We start from the raw sequence: 12,892 nt of genomic DNA, 5'->3' as shown, positions 1-12,892 counted from the left end.
TATTTTTTATTTTGAGACAGAGTCTTGCTCTGTCCCCCAGGCTGGAGTGCAGTGGCACGATCTCGGCTCACTGCAAGCTCCGCCTTCCGGGTTCACGCCATTCTCCTGCCTCAGCCTCCCGAGTAGCTGGAACTACAGGCGCCCGCCAACACGCCCGGCTAATTTTTTTTTTTGTACTTTTAGTAGAGACGGGGGTTTCACCGTGTTAGCCAGGATGGTCTCGATCTCATGACCTCGTGATCCGCCCGCCTCGGCCTCCCAAAGTGCTGGGATTACAGGCTTGAGCCACCGCGCCTGGCCTCTGTCTTTCTTCTTTCTCTCCCTCTCTCATCCGCACATTTCTCATCCCAGCTTCCCTCCCCGGACTCTGGAATGCCCAAGCACTAACAAGTAGGGGAAGCATCAACAAAGGTGGAGCCCCAGGAGGGAAAAGGATTTCCTGTAAATTTGGCCTTGAGGAAGCTTTTAGGTTAGAGAGCTGCAAAAAAGCTGTTTCTGGGTCGGGGCTTCTTTGGAGAAAAGAATGCCCTTTGTTCTTGGAGACTTTCCCCAGGTGGCAGATGAAAGTACAGGTATTGTGTGGAATCTCGGCAGCTTTGGCTGGAAGAGAAGCTCCCAGGTTTCGCGAGTTGAGGAGATGGGACCTCAGGATGGGTGTTAAGAGTTCTCTAAATTGTCCCTAGAGCTTTCAGGCTTGGATGGCAGAGATACCTTGATGCACAAATGGAGTAGGTGGTAGCTACCTGGTAGGCTCTGTGGGGTGCCTGTAAGGCTTCCTCCTCTCCAATTTTACCCTACTGTGGGCGCTGAAACTGCCACCATGTTTTATTCCTTACTTTAAGATAAGCATTGTCCTTTTTCTCCTTGTCCACTTTCAAAATGCATGTGTTAAACAAAGGGATAGGCTAGTAGGCCACAGAGGTGTTTACACTTTAAGTACTAATCTCTCAGCATGAAGGATTTGATAAGACCCTTTTCCATGATGATGGAAAGAATTGGATTTTGAAGGCAAAGAGCATCTGAGGAAGACAGAGAGAGTGGCTAGATGGACACTTTCAAGAAATTTCTGGAAGTTGGAAAGAAGGGAGGAGTAGGAAGATGATATGCTAAGGAATACAACCCTGCCAAGCTTTCAGCCTTAGCTTTAGTCCCCTGTTTTCCCTCACTGTGCCCCTTAAAAAAAAAATTGAGGTGGGGCCAGGCGCGATCGCTCACGCCTGTAATCTCAGGACTTTGGGAGGCCGAGGCGGGTGGATCACGAGGTCAGGAGATCGAGACCATCCTGGCTAACACAGTGAAACCCCGCCTCTACTAAAAATACAAAAAATTAGCTGGGCGTGGTGGCGGGCGCCTGTAGTCCCAGCTGCTCGGGAGGCTGAGGCAGGAGAATGGCGTGAACCCGGGAGGCGGAGGTTGCAGTGAGCCGAGATCGCGCCACTGCACTCCAGCCTGGGCAACAGAGCAAGACTCCGTCTCAAAAAAAAATTTTTTTGAGGTGGAAGTCACAAACATAAAATTGATCACTTCAAAGTGTACAATTCAGTGACATTTAGTACACTCACAATGTTGTGCAATCATCATTTCTGTCTAGTTCTAGAACTTTTTCATTACCTGAAACCTGTACCCATTAAACAATCACTCCTTGTTGCCCCTTCCCTGAGGCCCCAGCAACCCCTAATCTGCTGTCTGTCCCTATGGATTTACCTATTACAGGTATTTTCTATAAATGGAATCATGCAATATTCGAACTTCTGGGTCTGGCTCCTTTCACTTATCATATTTTTTTGTTTTTAAGATTCATCTACCTTGTAGCATATATCAGTGCTTTGTTTCTTTTTATGGCTGAATAATATTCCATTGTATGGATAGACCACATTTTGTTTACTTTTTATCCATCGATGTACATTTGGGTTGTTTTCACGTTTTAGCTACTGAGAATAGTGCTGCCATGAACAATCATGTACAAGTATTTGTTTGATTACCTGCTTCCAATTCTTTTTCCACCTATGGGTGGAATTGCTGGGTCATTTGGTAATTCTATGTTTAACTTTTTGAGGAGCTGCCAAACTGTTTTCCACGGCAGCTGTGTCATTTTACGTTCCTACCTGCAGTGTGTGAGGGTTCCAATTTCTCCACATCCTCACCAACACTTTCTCAAAAAAATTATAAACATTCTAGTGGGCGCAAAGTGGTATCTTGTTGTGGTTTTGATTTGTACTTCCTTGCTGGCCGGTGATGTTGGGCATCTTTTTATATGTTTGTGTGCAATTTGTATGTATATCTTCTTTGGAGAAATATCTATCAAGTTTTTGCCCATTTTTTATTTTCCAAACAATATTCAAGATTGTTAAACAAAATTTTAAAGTATTATAAAATGTTTAATTTTCATCAGCTTCAAGGTTTATGTTACCCCCAAATTTTGTATATAACTGAAGTTTCAAATCCACTAACACTCACTGAATTGATACCACTCTAGATTCTAAGGCATCAGTTTCTTCTTACCAATTTTTCTTTGCCTCTTCTAACATTTCTTGTGTTTCATCTTGAGAATGGCTAATGAAAACATCACCAATTTGATAAGGTATCGTTAAGCAGTCATCATCTGCAAGCGTGATGTCATTGCAAACAACTTCTAAATTGTGGAGTTGTTTCCTTTTAACTTCTGTTTCTTCCTTCAGCTCTGTGATTCCACTCATATTCCTTGCAAATTTGTTTACCTAATGCTGATCTTCAAAAGTAGAATTGAAATTTTCTGCAGCCTGTAAACAATAGTACTAGTAGCACCTACCTGTGGACTTTTGAGGGCTGATGTGATAACCCAGGTAAAGTGCATGTATTAGTCCATTCTCACACTGCTATAAAGAACTGCCCGGCTGGGTGCAGTGGCTCACGCCTGTAATCCCAGCCCTTTAGGAGGCTGAGGTGGGCAGATCACGAGGTCAGGAGTTTGAGACTAGCCTGGCCAACATGGTGAAACGCTGTCTCTACCAAAAATACAAAAATTAGCCGGGCATGGTGGTGCATGCCTGTAATCCCAGCTACTCAGGAGGCTGAGGCAGGAGAATCACTTGAACCTGGGAGGTGGAGGTTGGAGTGAGCCGAGATCGCGCCATTGCACTCCAGCCTGGGCAATAGAGTGAGACTGCGTCTCAAAACAAAACAAAACAAACAAACAAAAAAAAACAAAAAAAAAACTGCCCAAGACTGGGTAATTTATAAAGAAGAGAGGTTTAATTGACTCAGCTCTGCATGACTGAGGAGGCCTCAGGAAACTTACAATCATGGCAGAAGGAGAAGCAGGCACATCTTACATGGCAACAGGCGAGAGTGCATGTGAAGGAAGCAAAAAAATATAAAACCGTCAGATCTCGTGAGAACTCACTCACTATCATCAGAACAGCAGCATGGGGGAACCACCCCCATGATCCAATCACCTCCCACCAGGTCTCTCCCTCAACACCTGGGGATTACAGGGATTACAATTCAAGAGGAGATTTGGGTGGGGACACAAATCCAAACCATATCAGTGCATCAGGTGCGTAAAAGTCAACCTCGGTCAATGGGACCTTCAGTTTCCCACACCCTAAGGACAAGGCCCGGGCTGCAGGGTCCTCATGCTCCCCAGAGGCACCCTCAGTACTGAGAGAGGTGCCCAGAGCCCTCCATGGATTCCGGCCTGGGGACCCCCTGCCTCAACAAGCCAGGTGCCTAAGCAAATGCTCAGGGCCCTGGGTGCAGACAGGGCTCCCCACAGAGCAGCTATAAGGGCTGGGGGCCTCAGTCTTGGGCCCCACACTGAGCTTCAGAGCTGGGCACCCCCAGCATCCCACACCCTCCACTCCCCTGCTGTGGCTGAGACCTGGCCACTGACCAAGAATCCTGCCCATTTTAAAATCTGTTTTGTTGTTGTTGTTGATTTGTAAGAGTTCTTTAAAAATAGTGGATACTAGACCATTATCAAATATGTGATTTGCAAGTACTTCCTCCCATTCTGTGAGTTGTCTTTTCAGTTTCTTGATAGTGGCCTTTGATGCACAAAAGTTTTTAATTTTGATGAAGTGTCATTTATCTATCTTTTCTTTTGTTGCTTGTGCTTTTAGTGTTATATCTAAGAATCTATTGCCAAGCTCAAGGCCATGATTTCCACATTTTTGTCTAAGAATTTTATAGTTTTAGCTGTTACATTTAGGGCTTTGACACATTTTGATTTAATTTTTATGTCTAGTATAAGTTAGGGGTTCAATTTCATTCTTTTTCATGTGGATATCCAGTTTTCCCAGCACATCTGTTGAAGACAGTGCTCTTTCCCTACTTTATGGTCCTAGCAACCTTGTCAAAAATCAATTAACTGCAGATATATAGATTTGTTTCTGCATTCTTAATTTCACTGTTATCTTTGATCTCTTGAGGAAAAAATGGGTTTGCTGATGGTCTGTCCTGATAGCGGCAATAATGGCCCCTAACCCTCTACAAAGTGCTTTTGCACAGTTAATCTTCACTATTACTACCTCGTGAGGTAGGTATTACTGTCTCTGTTTAACAGGTGAGGAAACAGTCCAAGAGGGGTCAAGTGACTTGCCCAGAGCTGAGTAGCAGAACTGGGACTGGAGCCCAGATTTGTCAAATGCCAGAGCCTTTGCTCTTTCTGTTCCATCCCAGCTGCCCCTGACTAACAATTGGATAGCCTTTTCTGGTTCTATGAGTGTCTTAACAGATATTACCTCCTTTGTTTAGTTGATTTAATTAAAAAATTAAAAGCAAGTTGTTTCCACCTGTTGGGAGCTTCTTTCACAGTACGGAAGGAGAGCAAGGGAAGTACCGAGCATTATCAAATGTCAATCCTGGGAACTCTATCAAGGACCAGGGCAGAAAAAAAATGAAAGCAAAGATCTGGGGAGAAGATCTTTGATTCATGAGATTAGAGAACACCAGTGGGGGCACAGATAAGGATACCAAGGAGGAATCACTGCCTAGATCACTCTATTAAAATAAGACCATGGTGTAAAAAGTCCAGGAACATCATTCAGGTGAGCCTAAGTAAAATCCTTGGCCTACATCCAAGTGTGGTTGGTGACTTGTGATGTGCCTCTCCCTGAGTAGAGTCCCCGTGGTCTGCAGGGAGGCCCAGGGGTGCTGGCTGATGAAAGCCATTTCCAGAGAGTGAGGACAGGAGCCGAGGGCTGTGAGCTGGCAGCCTTCAATGGAATCAGTTAGGAACCACCATTTCCAAAGTTGTGGGATCATGAAAGGAACCCTGACAAGAGGTGCTTGGTGAAAAAAAATCTTAAAGAAACGTTTGAAGAAGTGTTTTTGACCAAAGATATGAGGATTTGAGATGAATTTTTAAAAAGTGAATATATCTTTCCATTTTCTTCTAATTGGTATCGCTGGTTTAGAGTAAACTGGAGAGGGAAAAAAAGTAGCATTCTTTCCAAAGTCCACAATCATTGTCTCAGAATAGACTCAGTTTTGTCCAGGCAAGATTGCTTTCACCATTTCCTGTGCTACCTAGTAACCTTTTGTGTTCCTGGAGCTCAGAATGCTACTGATCAATAATGGGGGAGCAGGGCGGGCGTCTCACAACGTAAGCCCCAGAATTCTAACAGAAATACACATACACACACACACACACACACAAACACACACTCCTATACGTGCACACAAATAGAAACAGGGCCCAGATTTATTGTAAAATCAGATTTATTGATTTAAAATATAACCACACTACTATTTTGGCCCATCTCTTTTGCCCCATCCCTGACTAAGTCTTCACTCCATTCCCCATTCCCTCTTCTTCCTTCTCTTGCTGGCTTGTCCATTTTCTCTATATCCTCTACCCCTGCCTGTCTTCTCTTCAGAGACTTTCCTATACCCATTTAATCTTACTCTCATGTTTCTTCTGTGTTGCCTTCTCTAAATAGTCAACTTCCTTTCAAATATTGTCTAGACCCTTGGCCTTGCTGAACACACAAAAACTTTTATATAGTTTACATTGCATGATTGTTTCTCCACAGTTAGTCTTAATTTATTTAGATAGAAGAGCTGGTTTCATTTTGCAAGAGCTGGAGGGCGTGTTTTTAATTGACAGAATGCCAAAGGAACATGATTTCTGGTACTTCCCCAGAGACAGAATTTCTTTTCAGAATTCTGGTGGAGAGGTAAGGGCATTTCTGAGTAAATGTAAAGCAAGCCAGCCCTTGGAATGGTCAAGATCTCAGCCCTCTTTCACACATTAAAGAGGCTGACAAACATTTATCTGGCTGTCTGTGAGCTGCATTATGACTGAGGTTTGTAGCTCTTCAAACCTCCTAGAGATGTAAACAGTAACCCACTCCAAGGAAGAGAGCAACAGAACTGTGTTGAAACTTGCTGGAAGGGAGTTTCCCCCTGCCAACACCCTAACATGGTTGCCTTTGTGACTGCCAAAGCCTGCCTACACATTTTCATCACTTGAGAGGAAGCTTCTGCTTCTCTGTTAATGTGCTGTAGATATGTTCCAGAAGGAAGACACATTGATTTTTCAGACAGCTCTCAATTATACACATGAATGGGGGAGGTATCGATGACATGGAAGATGGAAAAATCATTTACCCCACACTTTGACCCATGTGGCACAAAGCACAGTCCTACTTGGGAACTAATGAGTAGTGGTAACTTCCTTTAGCAGTGCTTTGGCTCTGATGAGAGCAGGGCCTCCATTCTGGACAAGGTTAGCTTTAACCCTTGAAGGGCTACACACACCACCATGTTGTGAAAAGGATATAAAATTATGTCTGCATCGTTTTCTTTGAAAAAAAAAGGGGGGAATCAATATATTCTTCTTCTTAGTCTTTCATGGCTTCTATGCACTGCTAGGATTTTGCCTCTACTCTACAGGGCTGATGAGAAATGAATACCCTTCATGTCTTCAGGAGACCCCCTTAGCAAGGTTGGGATCTCTAAGAATCCTTACAACTTTTACAAATTCTTTGTGATTGAACACACTCTGTCACAGCAAGAACACTAGCTGGTTCGGCCTTGTCTATTTGATGTTTTGCATTTTGAGTCTTATTTTTTCTTTTTAATTCTTGTTTCTAAAAATCACACAAATAATTTCAACTTTTCTATAGGTTTAAATTTTTCAAGTTAAAAAGTTTGGGGAAAATGACACAATACAAATTAGTTGTAAACATTTTGACATATATAGTAGAAAGTTAAGAATCCCTATATACCTCCTAATTCTACTCCGCTCCCCAGAGATAAACCACAGTTAACAGTTTGCTATGCATCCTTCCAGGTTAATTTCTTTGCATTTACAAACATACATACATGTATAATTTTTGGGGTCTTTTTTTAAAACATAAATTGGGATCATGTTATATTAATATAACATAATGGCTTTTAAAACATAAAAATATATCCTGGACAACCTTCTCTAAATAGGTCCACATCATTGTTTATCAATAGCTGCATGGTATTCCATAGTATAGATGTACTAAGTTTATTTAACCATTCTCCTAGTGATGACTGTTTATGTTGTTTCTAATTTGTGTTTTTCTACAGAACCCAACTCTCCCAGCACTGAACTGTTCTGTTGAAAATACCCATCCAACAGTTTCTTACTATGCTCATCCCCAAGTGGCATCCTACAATACCTACTACCATAGCCCTCCTCACCTGCCACCATATTCTGCTTATGACTTTCAGGTATGTTTTGGGAGAAAAAAGAACCCTCTATTACCCTTTCTCTCACTCATGCTCTCTTGTTCTCTCCCTAAATTCAATTATGGAACCTTTCCATTGTCTGCATATGTATGAGGTAGCCATGCATCTCCCTAATGGCCAGCAGCCTGTGGATGCTAGCTTAAGGACTGTGTAGACAGGCAATGATGGCAGAGATGGGCAGGTGGAAGCTGCCCAAGAGAAGAAACAGAGGGATGGAAGAAAAAGGGAGAGAGGGAGGTAGGATCAAGGTATCCCAAATTGCCTTGAACTACACCAAGGAGAAGATAAGCTAGTTGGGAAATGGCAGCTCATTAGTACGCTACCATGGGCCCCCATGCAACAGTGGCTTTTTCCATTCCTCTGATTTGGGGAGAGGCCTAATCCTGCTCCTTAACACAAGGGCATTCTGAGCCACACGAGGGTTTGAATCAAACCTGTAATGAGGAAGAAGTCCCATTCTTTTTCTCCAGGCTTCCTAACTAAGACTACACAGAGTATTTTTATAACACCCCTCCCCCTTTTGCCCTGTTATCAAGTAGGTCAGAAATAGTGTTACCAAATTTGCACTTTCCCCTTTTCCTTTTGAACCGTGACTACTAATAGAAAAACAGAACCAAAAAAGGCACTTACTTAAAAGGAATTCATCGCATGCAGAACACTGAACTAGACACTTTGGGCAAACAAGTGAAATGGTCCTTTAAGTATGTATAATGATTATAAACCCTTGACCATAGAAGAGCAAGGTTACACTAAAATCTAGTTAATTCAAACTTTAGAGACCAAAGGAAATACCTTTTAAAGAAGGGAAACTCATAATAAATTTGCTTCTATTGATCAAGAGACCATGAATGTTCCATGGGGACATAAAAGTAGGACTATCTGGGGGTACTTCCAATTAACCACCCAGTTTGGCAATACAAAGCCCTTGGGCAACCTAATTTCAACTTCAGTTTGGCAAAATAATTGAAACTTAAAAATCTGATTAAGTTGAACAAAGTGTTGTTGTGTTTGGTTTAGATACCGTTCAGAGAGGTCTGTGGCTCTATAATGCAATAATAATACATATAGTGTGCACATGCACTTGTTCACTTGTATAAAATATAGTACTAGTTCAAAAAGGTATCCATTAACCCATTGATGCCAGAGGTTGCAGATTTTTTTGTGAAAAATCAGACCTTGGCGATGACCTTGAGCAGGAGGATATAAATAACTCCCACAAGCTTAGCGTTCCAATAATGAGACACTAGGCATAAATGGGTTAAAGCTTAGAAAATATAATTATAAAATTCGTTCTAAAGCCTACTGTGTACACAGGTAGACAACTCAGGTAACTTGTTACCCAAATAGGTGGTATAGACTGGAAAACAAAAATATGTTCAAGAAGGGCATAGATAATTTCAATAGTGACCGAGGCAACAAGGAATTCTTCAAGAGAATGCAGCGATGTTGAAGCTAAAACAAGGAAGGTCATCATTCTCTTGGGGTCCCTATAATAAAAAGTCATCCTTAAATAGAGGAGCCACACATGGGTCTAGCCCAAGAGGCCTCCTCTACTTTTATATCAAAGTAATTACGTTGATTTCAGGAATTTGCACTTTATAATGAACCCTTTAAGTAGGGACAATAATACATCTGGTGATGGTTACCACAAATTATAAGATAGGAAACCTCTCTTTTGGGTATGGAGCCATCATTCCTTATTCAAATCCTACCCCAGAAATGAAAGCAAGATTGAGAATGCCAATAGTGACTTGGATTGTTGGTTTCAGTTCAATCAATGTTTACTCTGTGTTCCATGTGCCACGCATTGAGCCGGGAGCTGTGGAAATAGAAATTAAATAAGACAGTCCCTGCATTAGTCTAGGGACTTGGGGGTGGGGGATCAGGGGACAGTAGTGGGGACAAAAAAGTAAAGAAAACATTACCCAGAACGCTATGGAAACAGCATACCTAACCCAGAAAAGGGATCCAGATTTAGCTACCTAGTCCAAACCTATACTATGGGCTTGTAGCAGGGACTTAGGGGATTTTTGAGACAGAGTCTTGACCTGTCACCCAGGCTGGAGTGCAATGGCACAATCTTGGCTCACTGCAACCTCCACCTCCCGGGGTCAAGCAATTCTCCTGCCTCAGCCTCCCGAGTAACTGGGATTACAGGTGCGTGCCACCACGCCCGGCTATTTTTTTTTTTTTTTTTTTTTTGGTATCTTTTGTAGAGACAGGGTTTCACCATGTTGGCCAGGCTGGTCTCAAACTCCTGACCTCGTGATTCACCCGCCTCAGCCTCCCAAAGTGCTGAGATTACAGGCATGAGCCACCGTGCCTGGCCCGCCCTTACTTTTTAATAACAGCTACTATTCACTGAGTACTTACTATGTACTAAGCATTGTGCTAAGTGCTTTACATATATCATCATTCAGTCATTTACCTCTTTGGGAGAAGTACTCTTGCAATTGCCATTTTTAAGATAAGATGACTGAATCATGGAGAGATTAAGTGACTTCACCAAAGTCACAGAGGTGGTAAGTGAAAGAGCAAGGATTTATATCTAGGGCTGACTGATTCCAGAGATTGGGTTGGGGGATTTTTGAAGTTGTGAATCTAAGTGGAGCACAGATCTTTCCCCAGTTAATTTAGGGATATTTATACTTTCTACTGGTTTAAATCGTGGGCTTCCTACTCATGGTCCTCAGAAAGGGTCTCTTTACTCTTTTTTATTAAATTATTAAATTGATCCCCACTGAAAAAGGATTCCCCTCCTTCATGCGTTCCTCAGAGGGGAATTCAGGGGCTGCTTGGATACTTTTCATATGTCTCCCACATCTTTCCCGAGGCTCAAGATGTCTTTAGTATTTCCTGTTTGAAGACTTTATAATTGTATAGCCTAAGGCTTGAGGGGGTAAGATTTTAAGTGATTTCTCTCTAGAACTTAAATGGTTTCATTTTAGTATTTTAGTTTAGCTTTCTTTTGCTCACCAAGTTTCATTCCCTTATAGTTTCATAGGCGAAAATACCATTCTTTACACAAGAAAGTCAGCCAGGTGCGGTGGCTTACACCTGGTAATGCTGGTAATCCCAGCATTTGGGGAGGCCAAGGTGGGTGATCACCTGAGGTCGGGAGTTCGAGACCAGCCTGACCAACACGGAGAAACCCCATCTCTACTAAAAATACAAAATTAGCCAGGAATGGTGGTGCATGCCTGTAATCACAGCTACTCAGGAGGCTGAGGCAGGAGAATCACTTGAACCCGGGAGGTGGAGGTTGTGGTGAGCCGAGATCACGCCATGGCACTCCAGCCTGGGCAACAAGAGAGAAACTCCGTCTCAAAAAAAAAAAAAAAAAAAAAAAAAAAAGGAAAGTCAGGAGGCCAAGAAACATCTGCTTATATTCCCAGATAAATAAAAAGCAGTCAGCAAATGTACTCCAGATCTGACGATAAAACCACCTGAAGCACAGACCCACCCCCAAAAGGCCAGAGCTCCCTCATGCTCTTCTGATTGTAAAACGACCTAAGTTACAGCCAGAAAATGGACCTTTCTAGACTTTCTTCTGAATGACTTCCCATTTTGGTTATTTCCAAGTAGGACTATTTCTGTGACTTGGTTTGGTGATTTCAACTTCCTTTTGACCCTGAGGCTAATAGGAGGATGAGGAAAAAAGACTTACAATGTTTTGTTTTAACCCCTCCAAGTCATACCCTTATTGGGTAGCTGTCTAGTGAGGAAGCTTGGGAAACACTTCTTGTGGTCAGACATGAGCAAGGATTTGGGTCTGATCAGCTGGCCCTGAGGAAGTTTTGAATGCTGAGCTTAGAGAAACTGGATTCTTTCAAACACTGGGCTCCAGGGTGTCCTTGCTTCTCAGGAACTCCCCATACTCCAAAGCAGGAAGGATATAAGCTGAGACTACCTTTGCCTCCTTGCTCATCTATCCAACACTCATTTCTCTTGTCCTTTGCACTATTTCCCCACTACCCCTTCAGCTTTAGCCAAGTAGTCCAAAATCTGTAGGGTACAAAGCATCAGTTTTTACTTCTGCTGGGAAATTAAACCCAGCTATTTATAAACCCCTCAAGGTTCCCAGCAATATTTCCCAGTCTGGCATACTGGGCCAGTACCCTTACTTTACTCTAACCATGGAATGGTCCCTTTCCTATCCATTTGGTGACCTGCCAAGTTTAAGCTTAAAATAAAAGTCTCAACCTATGCAATTCAAAAGTGCCTCTGTTTTTCCTCTTTATTAAATCACGAGGGTACACTAGGTTTCACCCTAGCCACTAAAAGTTACTCATTATAAATTGGGCCCATTTAGTAAAAGGATTGCTTTGATCCTAGGAGGGTACAGTTTATGGCACAGGTTGCTGAGAGCCTTAGAAGGCTGTTGTTGCTATCACTCAACTTTTTCTTCCCCCCGCCACCTGCCCGCCGCCCCACTGTCAAGTCTTTCCTTTCTTCCCCTCCTTTCCCATGTTCCTGACTCATCCTTTTTTTTTTCCTCTTTCTTTTACCCACTCTTCTCTCCATCTCCCCAGCCTTTGCTTCCGGGGGCAGAACAGAGAGGGAATGCACAATACCAACAGATGCTGGATTTTACCCTTGGGACACAGTGTCTTTAACTAGTAATTATTATCAGCCAGTTCTCGGGCTCTTTGTGAAGTCACTGTCCCACAAGGCTCCTGAAGAGAGAAGCATGCCCTGATGGAAATGTGCATTGATCTTGAAGGGTGTGGGTCAGCCATCAGGCAGACAGGAGGCAGGCTAAGGTGGAAGAGGAAAGCCATCTGTGTCCCTGAAAGGGTGGTGCTCCTCTTTAAGCACCATCAGCCTGTTGGCCACCCCAGCCTCTAAGAAGCAGCTCAGGAAGCTGGAGCTGACTAGGCCCAGCAGTAGGCTATTTAGATGCTCTTCATGCTTGGTGGTGCACAAGGATTCAAAGTTCTGTTCTCCTGAGCTGCCCACAGCATTATTAAAGTCACACTCTCAGGCAGGAACCAGAATACACCAGGCCAACTCCCTGGCTGCGACAAAGCCAAATCTTTCCCAAGGTGCCTGCCTGTTGCTAGGAAACTATGCACTGGTACTGTGGGCCTTTTCCCCCGCTAAACCCCAAGGGTGTGTGGACTGCAGCCAGTTAGCTCCCTAGCTCTGCCAGGAACCCTTCAGTTTTATCCTTAAGACTCCCAGCATC

At 43.1% G+C, this 12,892-nt stretch overlaps 1 protein-coding gene and 1 pseudogene across 1 annotated transcript in view; one reads left to right on the top strand and one right to left on the bottom strand.

Moving 5' to 3' along the window:
- Nucleotides 1-12,892, top strand: part of TMEM255A (transmembrane protein 255A) — a 52,654-nt gene that overhangs the window by 35,353 nt on the left and 4,409 nt on the right. Inside the window, exon 9 of the mRNA XM_003262272.3 lies at nt 7,543-7,686. Coding sequence (XP_003262320.1) covers nt 7,543-7,686 — 144 coding nt within the window. The remainder of the gene's footprint in view (nt 1-7,542; nt 7,687-12,892) is intronic.
- LOC105738082 lies at nt 2,379-5,151 on the bottom strand (annotated as a pseudogene).

This window comes from Nomascus leucogenys, chromosome X (assembly GCF_006542625.1).
Source record: "Nomascus leucogenys isolate Asia chromosome X, Asia_NLE_v1, whole genome shotgun sequence".
NCBI lineage: Eukaryota > Metazoa > Chordata > Mammalia > Primates > Hylobatidae > Nomascus > Nomascus leucogenys.
Note: the sequence above shows the minus strand (reverse complement) of the source record. Positions and strands in the feature narration are given on the sequence as shown.